This window comes from Xenopus laevis, chromosome 2L, assembly GCF_017654675.1.
Source record: "Xenopus laevis strain J_2021 chromosome 2L, Xenopus_laevis_v10.1, whole genome shotgun sequence".
Taxonomy (NCBI): Eukaryota; Metazoa; Chordata; class Amphibia; order Anura; family Pipidae; genus Xenopus; species Xenopus laevis.
In genome coordinates, this window is record NC_054373.1 from 29,949,892 (window position 1) to 29,964,001 (window position 14,110).

The 14,110-nt window shown below is 41.9% G+C and overlaps 1 protein-coding gene across 1 annotated transcript in view; it reads right to left on the minus strand.

Moving 5' to 3' along the window:
* pigl.L (phosphatidylinositol glycan anchor biosynthesis class L L homeolog) overlaps nt 1-14,110 on the minus strand; it is a 96,945-nt gene that overhangs the window by 22,073 nt on the left and 60,762 nt on the right. The window contains exon 3 of the mRNA XM_018246057.2: nt 177-267. Within this exon, the coding sequence (XP_018101546.1) occupies nt 177-267 (91 nt within the window). The remainder of the gene's footprint in view (nt 1-176; nt 268-14,110) is intronic.

The following is a 14,110-nucleotide window of genomic DNA, read 5'->3' on the forward strand; positions in this document are numbered from 1 at the left end:
ACCAATAGGCACGAAACGCGTTAGGTCTTATGTCCTAATAAATGTTTATACTTTTTACATTCGTTTCTTTATTATTGGAGAGCCTCACATCCTTTCGGATACAGTATTCGGCCAAATCTTTTGCGAAGGATCCAGGGGTTCGGTCAAATAGTGAAACTCCTATCAACTGAACTTACCATATCAATGTTCTTTTCATGTATATGGCGCAGAATTAGAGAGGAAAGCAGATGGGGGTCCCACTGAGCCATGGGATCATCAGGAAGGTCCCTACAAGCAAACAGAAATATCAGTTTTTATTCAGTAGTCATTGCACGTAGGCCTTGTTATCAGACAATGCAACAAACACGCTAAGAAACAGCTTATTGTTTATCTAAAAGCTGAGCAGGAACGTGGAAATATTTCTTGCACTTGCCCCTGGAAATTTAGCCCTGAACATGTAAAAATTTTGGCTGGGGCTGTAAGGATAATCAAATACTGAAGTCACTCACTGAATTACATAGGTGGCCCAGGCGCTCCTGCCCTCGGCCCTCAGCCCAAGGGAGTGGACAACCCTTAAAGGGATACTGTCATGGGAAAACATGTTTTTTTCAAAATGCATCAGTTAATAGTGCTGCTCCCGCAGAATTCTGCACTGAAATCCATTTCTCAAAAGAGCAAACAGATATTTTTATATGTTCAATTTTGAAATCTGACACGGGGCTAGACATATTGTCAATTTCCCAGCTGCCCCAAGTCATGCGACTTGTGCTCTGATAAACTTCAATCACTCTTTACTGCTGTACTGCAAGTTGGAGTGATATCACCCCCCCCCCCAGCAGCCAAACAAAAGAACAATGGGAAGGTAACCAGATAGCAGCTCCCTAACACAAGATAACAGCTGCCTGGTAGATCTAAGAACAGCACTCAATAGTAAAAACCCATGTCCCACTGAGACACATTCAGTTACATTGAGAAGGAAAAACAGCAGCCTGCCAGAAAGCATTTCTCTCCTAAAGTGAATGCACAAGTCACAAGTTTTCCAATGACAGGATCCCTTTAACTAGATAAACAAAAAAGTTGGAGCAAGGCACTTCCGATAGGTCACGCATAGATCAGACCAAAAAATATGAAAATTTTATTTATATAATCATCTCGCCTAACGCGTTTCGTGTCACTGGGACACTTAGTCATAGGCTTGGAAGCTGTAAGGATAATCAGCTGGTGTAACTTTTCTGATGTAGCTACACAATGTAGCAGGAGTGCTGTATTCTGGCTGCTGTCAGTGGGTGACTTTGGAATATCACATTATAATGACAGAGATAATGATCCAGTTTGAAGCTTGTGTCCCACTAAACGCCATGGGAATAAGGGTTTTAAAGTTCCAGTAACGGATCATTACCGTCTGGAGGACATGGAGTTAAATGACATCCCTGATTGTATCCTGATCAGACAATTTGTGATAAACATCTCTGAATCATTGGGCTGGTATGTGTCACCCGGTTTGGCCAGGACGGACGGAACAGGAGAATGGCAGCTCATTGTTACTCTTCAACTGTCTACATGGAGTGGCCTGATTATCTCAGCGCTCTAAAAATACATATTAATAATTCTGCATGTTTTGTGTCTGACACCATGGAGCACACAGGCAGTAACGTAACCAGAGGGGGGGTGGGTGCAGGATGTGCAGCCCTGAGGGGGTGGGGACCCTGGCCCAATCGCTCCCCCTGCTCCCCCGGTAGTTTCGCCACTGCACACAGGACAGACGTCTATAAAGTGGGACATTTTAATAAACAGGATTTCCACAGCTCAATTAATGTTGCAAAACTATGAATAGTGATAAAATCCCTAATTTTTTCAGTTTACCCACCGCATGGGAAAAATTAAATCAATAGATCATTGGCTATTACCATAGACCAGAACTAGAACATGAATAAGCACCTTAAAGGGGAAGCAAAGTTTAAAATAGAATAAGGCTGGATATACTGTATTTTGTATACTAAACATAAACTTACTGCACCAGAAGCCTAATTAAACAAATGATGTATGCTTTCAAAGTTGGCCACAGGGGGTCACCATCTTTGTTAAACATCTTTGCAAGACTAAGACTGTGCACATGCTCAGTGTGGTCTGGGCTGCTTAGGGATCGTCGTAAATTATCAAAACAGCACAAGTCAAATAATATCTGCCACAAGCCGATACAGCAAGACTGATTAATAACCAGAATATGCAGACTGCACTGGGTCCTGTGTTGTCATGTAATCTAATGTGGATTTTATAGTTTTTGTATTGTTTAATACAAACTTTATCCAACTCTCCAGAACCAGTGGCTGCAACAAAATAATCCTCCAAACAGAATCACAGTTTATCTGTTTAAATCTGGTTCCATTATCTTTGTCCCTGCAGCTGGAGTTAGAAACAGTAAAGGGGATGTAAAAGCAAAAATAAAATCGAATACATATCTCTACACAGTCACCGACTGCTCTACAGGGAAACAAACAAAGCTGCTTGAGTTCTGCATGGCTGGGAAGTAAGGCGGGGGCTCCCCCTGCTGTACATAAGTATGATTGTTTCCCTGCTCAGCAGTTAGGGACTATCTGACAATTCCTATCCACAGCAGTAAATGAAGGGAGAATTTCACTGCATACAGTCAGGTTTCTTATAAAAACTGTAAAAATTGTTTTTATTAAAGTATATAAGAGAGGTTTATTTCTCATTAAAGAAAGGAAAAATGGGATTTTATTTTTATGACTTTACATGCCCTTTAAAACATATATATAAATATACATATATGGAAGTCCAGAAATGGGGATGGAGCTGATGACATTGGGGATGGGGTGATGCGGTTTTGGGGCGGGGCTAAGACACGGCAGTCATTGATTGACTAGTGAACCAGACAGCTGGCAACCATACTTCCAAAATAAAGGCACTATTAAAGTGGTCACACACTTGAAGATTCTCTCAATTGGCAAGGCCACCAATGTGCTGGGCCATATTGGGCTGATCCAATAGTTTCACATAGTACATAATCCTGAAAGCAGGGCTGTATTTAGGTCTGATGTTGCCCTAGGCACCAGACCTCATCATGCCCCCTTCTTTCAGTGACTTGAGCATCCATAGAAGTCCATGCTATACTGTGCATGTGCCTATTGCAACAGAGATGAGTACACCCCCATCCCATCAGGTGCCTATAAGCTCTGACTGTTAGTATAGAGTTTTCTGGTTCTTGAAAATCATTGTGTTTAATGGAATCCCGACACTCGACTAAAGCTGCCCACATTGACACCTTTATGATCTTATCATTGGCCCAAGGGCGAAATGATTGGATTAGCCCGATATGGCCCAGCATAGGTGGCCTTGCCAAATAAGCAGATCTTCAGATGAGTGGCCATTTTAATCGTCACTCCTTGCTATTTTTATCTATCTATCTATCTATCTATCTATCTATCTATCTATCTATCTATTAATTTGTCATCTATCTCTCTATCATCTATCACTTTGTCATCTATCGATCCATATATATATATCATCTATCTATCTATCTATGTATCTATCTATGTATCTATCTATCTATCTATGTATCTATCTATCTATCTATCTATCTATCTATCTATCTATCTATCTGTGTGTGAATGTGTTCCAATAAAAATCCCACTAAACACAAGAGCCCAGATGGAGTTTGTTGAGAAAACAGATACAAGATGGATAAACCCACCATAGCTAATAGCAAACACACTGCAATACAACCCCCTGCCTTTTTACAGAGAAACTATCATTACATGTATAAGTTAAAAATAACCGGTTGGTCAGTTATGAAGAATCATTTTGTTTTTTTGCAGTTACCGGTCCTTTCTAGCTTAAATACATACTAAAGCAGCTGGATGGCTACACAACACCCATAGATGTCCATAATACTTATAATAATACTTTTCACTTTAAAAAATTCAATAGTGGGAAATTTTGAGAAAATGATTGAATTTCTGAAAGGCCTGATGCAGCCATACTATTTGTTAGCGGAGTGGCAATTGTCTCTTTTGCCAAAAGCAGACTGGCTGAATTGTATTAAATGATATTTACAAAGGAGTCAAATGTGACCCTGGGGTGAGTGGGGACCATAAAGTCTCATGCAGGGACTCACTGATAAATTCCCCAAGTGGGCAGCGAAGGTCTGGGCTAATGACAGTTTAGTCACATGGAAATCCCCCCTCCCCCAGAAAGAATGAAAACAAATGAAGTAAGAAGATTTATTTTGGGAAATGTACCGAATGGAACCATTAAGGCCAGAGGCAATGGAACAGGGTCAGATACATTAATATTGGGGGTGACAGACAGAAAGAAAGAAAAAAAATCTGCCCTGGGGTCTCTGACACATCACTGGGTTGGAAGGAGCTTTTCATTGGTTGCAGTGAGGGCAGAGACAGAGAAAGGTCATTTCAGTTCACTGGGGGCCTACAATGAGAGCCGGGCAGTTAACCATTTCTAGCTTTCCAGCCGCAGTCTCCTAGTCACGTCCTGAGAGCAGCTCTGGGAATGTAGGGTTACCCTCCTTAGTGCCATGTTTAATGCAAATCGGTCTGGTAGTAGGTGTTGTTTATGCAGAGCCCCAGCTCCTCATACAGTGGCTGATATCCTGTTTACATGGAACCAGTACACACGTCTGCCTGGAAACTGAATGGGGTTTATATACAAAGATATTTAGGAAAAACATTACAAGGCCGCAGGCTGAAAGCTCGGCAGCTTGTCCAGTCACTTTTAAGCTCATGATTACGGCCTTATTCATACAAATGACTTAGGTGTCTGATTCGCTGAATGATACATTCACATGCATCGCGCTTCATTCATTCATTGCATACACAGAGGCAGGAGGTCACATTCAGACCTACACCTATAGCACATGTCAGGGACCATTAAAATTCATTTTTTTCAAAAACCCTTGTTAAAAATGTAATGGTATTCTACCTTAAGCATTTCACACCTTTTGGTAGGCTATAACAACGCCATATTAGCACACAGAAATTAAACCCTGGTAAACCCCTACCATTCTGATATAAAACCAATCAAAAACTTAGCCATGTTTCTTAGTTAAATAGCAATGCTATAATTATACATTCCTGGGGTTTCACTCTTCAATCTGTATGTAATCTGTATAAATTAATGACAGGAAATCACAAGAAAGAGTCAAAAACAATGCAAAAAGCCCATACTTACTTAAATGCATTACAATGGTTTTTATTATGGGCTTTTATGCATTGTTTTTTACTCTTTCTTTGACTTCTTGTGGTTTCATGTCTTTTATGTCTACAGATTAATATACAGATTAAAGAGTGGAACCCCAGAAATGTATACTTATAACACTGCTATTCACTAAGAAACAATTGCTTTTATGTCAGAATGGGAGGGGTTAAATTCTGTTTGCTAATATGGTGTTGTTTTTGCCTATGACGAAGTACCAGAGGGTATGAAATGCGTAAGCGGAATACCATAGGGTCTGTGTGTATATTGTATTTTTAACATGGATTCTTAAATAAAAGGTATTTTAATGGAATAATTTTGGTTAAAGGATACTTTGTGCTATTTGTTGTCTATTTGTTGTCTATGTGTTTGCCCTTGGTTCTGGGGGCTGTTTCCCGTTAAGTATGTCCCTTTTCTTCAACATTCCATATTGTACGCGCACTCCAGGAACTCCTCGGACGCGGTGTAAAGTAAACGAAAAGCTTTATTTCACATTAGTTAACAGAACACCATACGCGTTTCGTGTGTCTCCACAAATGATTACGTCTGGAGACACATGAAACGCGTAAGGTATTCTGTTACCTAATGTGAAATAAAACTTTTCTTTTACTCTACACCACGTCCGAGGAGTTCCTGGAGTGCGCGTCCAATATGGAATGTTGAAGTATTTTCCCCAAGTTACGGGTTTGGGGAGCAGACCACCAACGGAGAGTGGTGAGTGACCCTGGTTTTTAACCGTGTATAGATAAATGAAGCGGCAGGTTCGGGGCAGTTGCACCCGAACCACATTTTTAAGTAGGTGAGGGTCTGAATGATAAATGTGCCAAATACAAGACAGACGCTGAAAGAAACTAGCAATTAAGTTGGTAGCACCTGCATTCATTTGGTATGTCCCTTTTCTGACTGGCCATTTTTTCTCATTTTGTAAATTTGATATTATGATTCGCCTATTGAGTCAACCCTCTGTGGGAACCCTGTCCAGGTTCAAGGTGACAGCAGCTCCAGAGCTCCCCAGTGTCAACAAACACCACTTCTGTTTGAAATCAGCCAATCAGCCATGGCCGTGTGTGTATATGTGTATAGCCACAGAATGTAGCGTAACAGAACAAAGGAGGATGATGTATAAGCAGCGAGATACTTTTCCCAGTGATTGCCGGGGAGACATCTAACAACATCTGAGCTGATCCTGAAGCCCAAGGTCAGAAGTCAGAGATAAAGGTGGTTGATGGACTGCAGCTGAGCACTTTTGTCTGTGTCAGTGGGTCCTGCCTTCCCACCCTGCCCCCAGCTCCTTTGTTCCCACTCTGTTGGAGTTCTTGCTGCCAGGTTCCATGAAGGATCAAGGGATAAATCACATGCTGTATAGGAGGGAAGTCACCGGCTCAGCCAACCTTCAGCATGGAAGAAGGCAAAAGACCATTGTCTAACTCCATCTCCACCATCTCCTATAGAGTCATTAATGAATCAGTGACTACTAGGCAATCCTTGTGAGCAATGACCAATAATTAGCCTGTCATTGCCTGGGGTGGGGGTGGGAATAGACAGAACTCCATTATAGGGGCCAGCAAGACTACAAACTGCCCATAGCTTGATAGCAGCTTAGATATATAAATATTTGCAATGTCTGCCTGGGGACATCAATTCCTGCTGGAAATTGTAATAGTGAATTGCAGCCTCAGGGTCTGAAAGTTAGTGTGAGTGAAAATCAAGTTCCAATTTACAGTTGGGCTTTGAGGGCAGCGGGTGCAGAAAATGTTGGCTTTGGTGCCTCAGTCCAACAGCACCTACCCCATGTCTGGTGTGATAGTGGCCTGTCTAGTACAGTGCCCAGAGAAGAAAGGGTGGAGAATACTGATAAACGTACAGCAGAGCCATAGTATAAAAGCCCTGATTACATGACTCTTATTACAGTATCTTGCCCATACTCTGGGTCCCATGGTTCTGCCATTAGGCCCAACTTATTTAAAGGGATTTTCTCATGATTGTTATGGTGTCGTTTTTACTACACTTAACCACTGAGGAAGGGAGCGTGAGGCTCCTGGAACGTTTTGGCTGTATTCCGCACAATAAAAAGTTTGGAGGTACCGTAGGTACACCATTTGCAATCAGCATTGCGTCTTCAACTTGTTTTTCGCTACAGCAGTAAAGAGTGACTGAAGTTTATCAGAGCACAAGCCACACGGCTGGGGGAACCTGGGAAACTGACCGTATGTCTAGCCTCATGCGAGATTTCAAAATTAAATTTGAAAAATGGATTTCAGTGTAGAAGTCTGCTGAAGCAGGTTTTCTTTGGGTGCCTGTTGGCCCATTTTGACCCACTGCCTGTTCCTATTTTAAATCAAGACAACAAAGCAGATTTAAATTAAAGGAAAAGCAAAACCAAAAAATGAAAGCGTTTTAAAGTAATTAAAATATCATGTAGTGTTGCCCTGCACTGGTAAAATGGATGTGTTTGTATCAGAAACACTACTATAGTTCATATAAACAAGCTGCTGCAATGGTGGAATTGAAAAAAAAGTCTATATGGCACAGGATAAATAGTGGATAACAGATAACACCATTGTGTTCTACAGAGCTTATCTGCTGTGTAACCTGAGCCTTTTCTCCTTTGAATGGCTGCCCCCATTGCTACACAGAAGCTTATTTATATAAACAATAGTAGTGTTTCTGAAGCAAACACATCAGTTTTACCAGTGCAGGGCAACATTGCATTATATTTGTATTACTTTAAAACACTTTCATTTTTTGAGGTTATTGTTCCTTTAAGGTACACTACCACAGCGATGAGCAACTGGCTGCCTTCCATATGTTGTTGATCTATAACTCCCAGCAACTCCCCACAACTTTCTCTCTCTTATTGGGGAGAGTAAAAATAATCCCTTGGGCCCACAATTAACAGCTGCCAGGTATAGGCAGAATATGTGTTGCTAAGCAGTCAGGAAGTAAATGTTGATTTAATGGCTGGGGTAGAGCTGAGCAGTGACTGAGCAGCCAGTGTATCTCCCTATAATATACATATGCATAAGGGCAGTGAGGTCTCAAAGTCATCACACTTCCTCCCTCTCTTATTTATACACACGGCCAAGTCCTGTACCACGTACACTACCCACGGGGATGTGGGGTGGCACATTGCCCAGCCAATCACCACCCTTTTCCTGGTAGAATTAAATTCACAGCTGCTGCCGTGCAGAATGAGCTTTTTTTTTTTTTTTTAACCCTTATATGGCCAGGGACACGTTTTAAGGAAAATAATGGATAATAAATTTCTATGTTGGTTTAATTGTATTTATCTGTAAATGGGCACAGGTTATTTAGCGCTAAGTGTCTGCATTTGTATTTATTCTAGGATTGTACTGAATTCCTACCTTTCTCATTAGCCCAAATACTAAATTCCCCATATAGTATACGGTTAAGGGCGCAAGCAGTGGCGTAAATACAGGCATGGGATCTGTTATACAGAAACCTGTTATCCAGAAAGCTCTCATTTACGGGAAGGCCGTCTCCCATTGACTCCATTTTAATTTGATTCAAATTTTTTTTTAATGATTATGTTTTCTCTGTAATAATAAAACAGTATCATGTACTTGATCCCAACTACGTTATAATTAATCCTTAATAGAGGCAAAACAATTCAGTTGGGTTTGCTTCAAGTTGAAATTAATAATGAAGTAGCCTTAAGGGTATGGAGATCCAAATTACGGAAAGATCTCTTATCGGGAAAACCTCTGGTCCCAAGCATTCTGGATAACAGGTCCCATAACTGTGCACCTTATACATAGCCTATGATTAGGGTACAGTAGGGAAAGGCAATTAGATGCACATCATCATGTGACCAGGGTACAGTAGGTACAGACTGCCCATATACACAATATATAATCATGGTTCTGCTCAGTGCAATAAAGTGCCGTAGTAATGTAGCAAATCAAAAATGTTCCACTTCCAAAGAACAATTCCTCCCACTACATGTGCTGTATAATTTCCTACTGAGAGCCACTTAGCATTCAGCACACATTTCCCTGCTGCCGGTTCCTCTCTGACACAAACATCCTCAATATTCTTGTTGCCCTATGAAAAGAACTCATATTTACTCCTGTTGTGCACATTGTGGCAAGACAGACATCGACTCTTTCTTCAGCTGGTACTGCTGGCTCTCGCCACATGTAAGCTAATGTTTTCAGCGCCAGACAACTGCCATCTGGACAAAATGCCAATTCACTGTCCAACTGTCAGTGCTCACAAGGGCTGCATGGTGGCTGGAAAATACTAAGCTTGAAGGGTTAACCATTGATACTGTACATTTGTATTCATATTTTTATTAATATTAATTAAAAATATTTATTGCAACCTATAAACCCAAGTCTCATAGATTCTGTACAGTCCTAGGATGTTAAGACAACTCTTTGGCTCTATTTGTACTGTTTTCGGGTAAAAACAGCAACAACACGAGATACTTGCATGTAAATCCCAACTAGAGTATTTCATGCTCAGCTCCACATATATGTATAACCTTGCTCTCTAGAGCATAGTCAGGTTTTTACACCTGCTGTCGAAAATACCTGCCCGGTTTTCAGTAGTCTGAAAACCGGGCAAGCCTGTTCCCTGTGTCCTGGGCGTTTTGGCCAATCACAGGCTGCCACGTCACAGGCCTGCCTCTTCACATCACAGACCCGCACTTTTACATCACAGGCCCACCCCTTCACATCACTAGCCCCACCATGGGTACCGCCCCCTGCCCGGATTCCTAATGTAGAAAAGGTGGCAACCCTACTAGAGCATGCTATGTCATTTTTATTTCCTGCTGTTTATATAGCTCAGACACATGTTTGCAGGGCTTTACAGAGATTATACACTACCAATCCATGACCCAGTGGAGTTTACAGTCTAAGGTCCCTATGCCATACCTCCCAACATTTTGAAAACAAAAAGAGGGACAAAAAAGTTGTTGCACGAAGCGCGGCAATTTTTGTGACCACACCCATTTTTGTGGCCACACCCCTAATTACCATGTTCATTTGGCAGGTTATGAAAGTTTGAACATATTTCTGTGGTTTTTTTCCCCAGTTGTTACAGCTTTGCTAATGAAGGTGAATTGCCCTTTAAACTGTGAGTCTAACTTTTCCCAAGGGACCTGTTATCTTATATTGTTACAATTCCTTATATGCTTAACTCAAAATTGTTGCAAACGTATCTTATCAGCTGCTATGGCTATTCTGGGCTCTCTGCCAAAAGCCAACATGGTTTCTTTTTCTGGCTGTTCAGTGCAGAGAAAATTGGGACTTTCCAGTAAAAACAAGGGACTGTGGGTTAAACTGTCAAAAGAAGGACTGTCCCTCTAAAAACAGGACAGTTGGGAGGTATGGCCTATCACATTAGCGCACACTAGTCATGTGATGATATAAGGTCCCCATACACGGGCAGATATACACATACACAGCAGCTTATTGGGCAGTGTATGGGGCCAACAGGCTTCCCTGATCAATACCTGGCCGAAAATCGGCCAGATGTCGATCGGCCAGGTTTAAAAATCCCGACAGATAGAGAACCGAACTGATACGCTCCTCTAACCATCTGGATTTTCAAACCTTCCCAAGTGCCCAGGATCAGATCAACCCGATATCACCCTCCTCAAGGTAGGCATATATCGGGGAGAAATCCGAGGTCCCCAAACGAGCAAATCTCTGTATGTATGGCCAGCTTTGGTCTGTGACTTGCAAATAATGGTTGTTCCACCATAGATCTGCATTACAAATGCTATCCTGCATTGCAGCAGAGCGTTGACAATTAAGAAAACTAGAATCACAAGAAATTTAGTGCAAATTTAGGCTAAATAAAACAGCATATCTGGGCCATATGCCAGCTCAGTCAACACAAACCAGAAGGTGCAAGACAGTTAATATGATGTTAAATGCATTGTGGTTAGTGAGTCATCCGTTTGTGTGTCTGCCTGGGACTTACATGCAGATTTACAAAATGCTTTCATTAAAGCGATACCGACACATAGGTACGTGTCCATATCTAAGAGCTGCTGCGCGCCGAATAGTTTCCACTAAAAGCATCCCCAGCCCCGCGAACCTTTGTTAAGTCAACCCTCTGACACTGCTAACGGATCTTCCACATTGCTTCAGTCGCGCTGGGGGCGGAGCGATCTTCCATAGGCTGAAGCCCTGTTTTCATTTTTAATCAGCCTATGGAAGGATCACACTGCCCCCATCCCACCGTCACAGAAACAGCACAGAAGATCATTTAGCAGTGTCGGAGGGTCAGCTTAACTAAGGTTCGCAGTGCTGGGTGCAGCTTTTGGGGACTTGTAGTGGAAACTATTCGGTGTGCAGCACCTCCTAGATATGGACACATTCCCATGATTTTTATAGGAACGTGTCGGTATCACTTTAAGAAGAAAACTTGTAAATAAAGGTAAAATAGTTGGAAAAGAATTACGTGGCCCAGGGCCGGGCGCTACAGGTAACCCAGCCGGCCCCATCGCCCCCTCCGCAGCCTGCGTGTACATGAGCATGAGCGTGAGCATGCGCGCAAGTATGTGAGCATGCGCGCAAGTATGTGAGCATGCGCACTGACCGGCAGGATCTCCCCCCTCACCACTCGTACAAGCACGCAGGCAAGGAAACGATGGCAACTAGCCGGATTTTGCAAACCGGACTGGGGTAGGCAGCAGTGAAAGGTACGTGCCTGGCGCCCCCTAAGTTTTGCACCCTTGGCACATGCCTACTCTTCCTACCCCTAGTTCCGACCCTGATGTGGCCACATGCAATCTGATTTCCAGCTGTATGATATGAGGGTCTCCATGCACCTCCTGACCACCTCCTACCGACATAAACCAACTTCTGGGTTTAAAGTAGCCATACACGGGCAAATTTAAGCTGCCAATTCGGATCGACAGACGTGATCTGATCTGCCCTTATAGAAGGCCCTCCAACAGGCCCACATGTCCAGATATCATTCGATAGATTTGACTTTCACGTCGGATCGAGTACCACAACAGCTCATTAATGCAGTCCTAGTTAACTTTTAGTATGTTATAGACAGGCCAATTCTAGGCAAATTCTCAATTGCTCTTCATTCTTTTATAGTTTTTTAATTATTTGCCTTCTTCTAAATTTTTCCAGCTTTCAACTGGTGGTCACTGACCCCATCTAAAACAAAGGCTCTGTAAGGCTACAAATGTATTGTCATTGCTACTTTTTATTGCTCATCTTTCTATTCAGCCCCTCTCCTATTCATATTCCAGTCTATCGTTCAAATCAATGCATGGTTGCTAGGAGAATTTGGACCCAAGCAACCAGATTGCTGAAATTGCAAATTGGAGGGCTGCTGAATATAAAGTAACTCATAAATAATAAAAACCGAAAACCAACAATAAATTGTCTCAGAATATCTCTCTGCATTATACTAAAAGTTAACTGAAAGGTAAAAAAGCCTTTTACACATGGCATTAAACCTTCACCTACTTTCCTGCAAGCCCAGACCTATTTTTACCATGTACAGTAATTTAAATGAGGCCGCAGGAAGAAACTGGCACCTGCTATAATTCCTAATAATAAAACCCTTTCTGTGGAACACAAAAGGTTAAAAATATTGACCTTTATCAATGGAGATCAAGTGAGGCGCAGTACTTTAACAAAGAAAAAAACAAAACAAAAAAATCAGCCATATTCTATCTTATTTTGAATAAATCCCCCAACTTGATCCCAAGATAGAATTAATTATCGGAAAATTGTATCCTATTAAGGCCGAGCAGTCTGCTTAGGCTGCTCAAAAGCACAAGTACAGGATGTACAATGCAAGTACATTATTAATATTTCTGAGAAAAACAGACAAGCCCGAATTCATTTTATATAATCAACATGTACTAATTAAACAGTCTCGCTTGCTGGAGTTCCCTAGAAATCTGAATACAGAAACAGGCTTGTTGATTGGTTAGGGTAAAGCGCAATTTACTAACTTAAGGGCAGAGACACACGTTCAGATTCTGGGAGATTAGTCGCCCGGCGGAATGGCACTCGGAACGCATAGTTTTCCGAACTCGTCCGAAGTTTCCTTGTGAGGCAACTTCGGGTTACTTTTAAAATGAAGCGATCCGAGTGCCATCCCGCCCGCGATTTAAGATTCTAGCAGGCAGGGAGGCAGTTTAGGGAGATTAGTCGCCTGAAGAAGAGGCGATTTGTCGCCAGGCAACTAATCTCCCCAAATCTTCTTGTCTGCCTCTGCCCTTATAAGAAATCATCTGAGGATATTTTTTTGTACAGTTTTATCGGGGTGCTGGCGCAACCTAACTGTAAACAACTCAGCCATCATGTTTGTAAGTAGTGCATTGTAACTTGTTGTCTTCAGCTGGAATCAGTCAGTCGGAGGAAGTGACATCTGTCAGTGACTCACAGCATGAGTGTGTTGCTTGCGTTAGGTTGAACTACGCACAAACAAATTGTTCATAAACAGCCGCAAGAAAAACATTAAAGAAACTAATGAAAAAGATTTATTTGTAGATCTATACACTTATATAGATTCAACCCTTCCAAAGCCCTCTGGAAGTTAATCCAAAAGACGACGATCCTGCTACTCTCACATGCAGGCTTGAATGTCAAATTTATAGGGGGTTAACATTTTTTACTAATCCCAAAATAATAATTTCCTTCCTAGGAATAACCTCTCCTGTGCTTGGTACATGACCCTACCAGAAACGCCAAAAGTGACCTTTGGACAGAATAATTACCAGCTGTCCATGTATTATGGATATTGGTTGGTTTGGGGAATGGACATTATTGAAAATGTAATCTGCCAACGCATTAGTTCTCAGACACTGTTGCCCAGGCCCCCTGTGACTGAGGGGTTCTGTTTTGTCTATAGTTAAACCAATGGATCGTGCAAACAGAATATCATCTTTGCA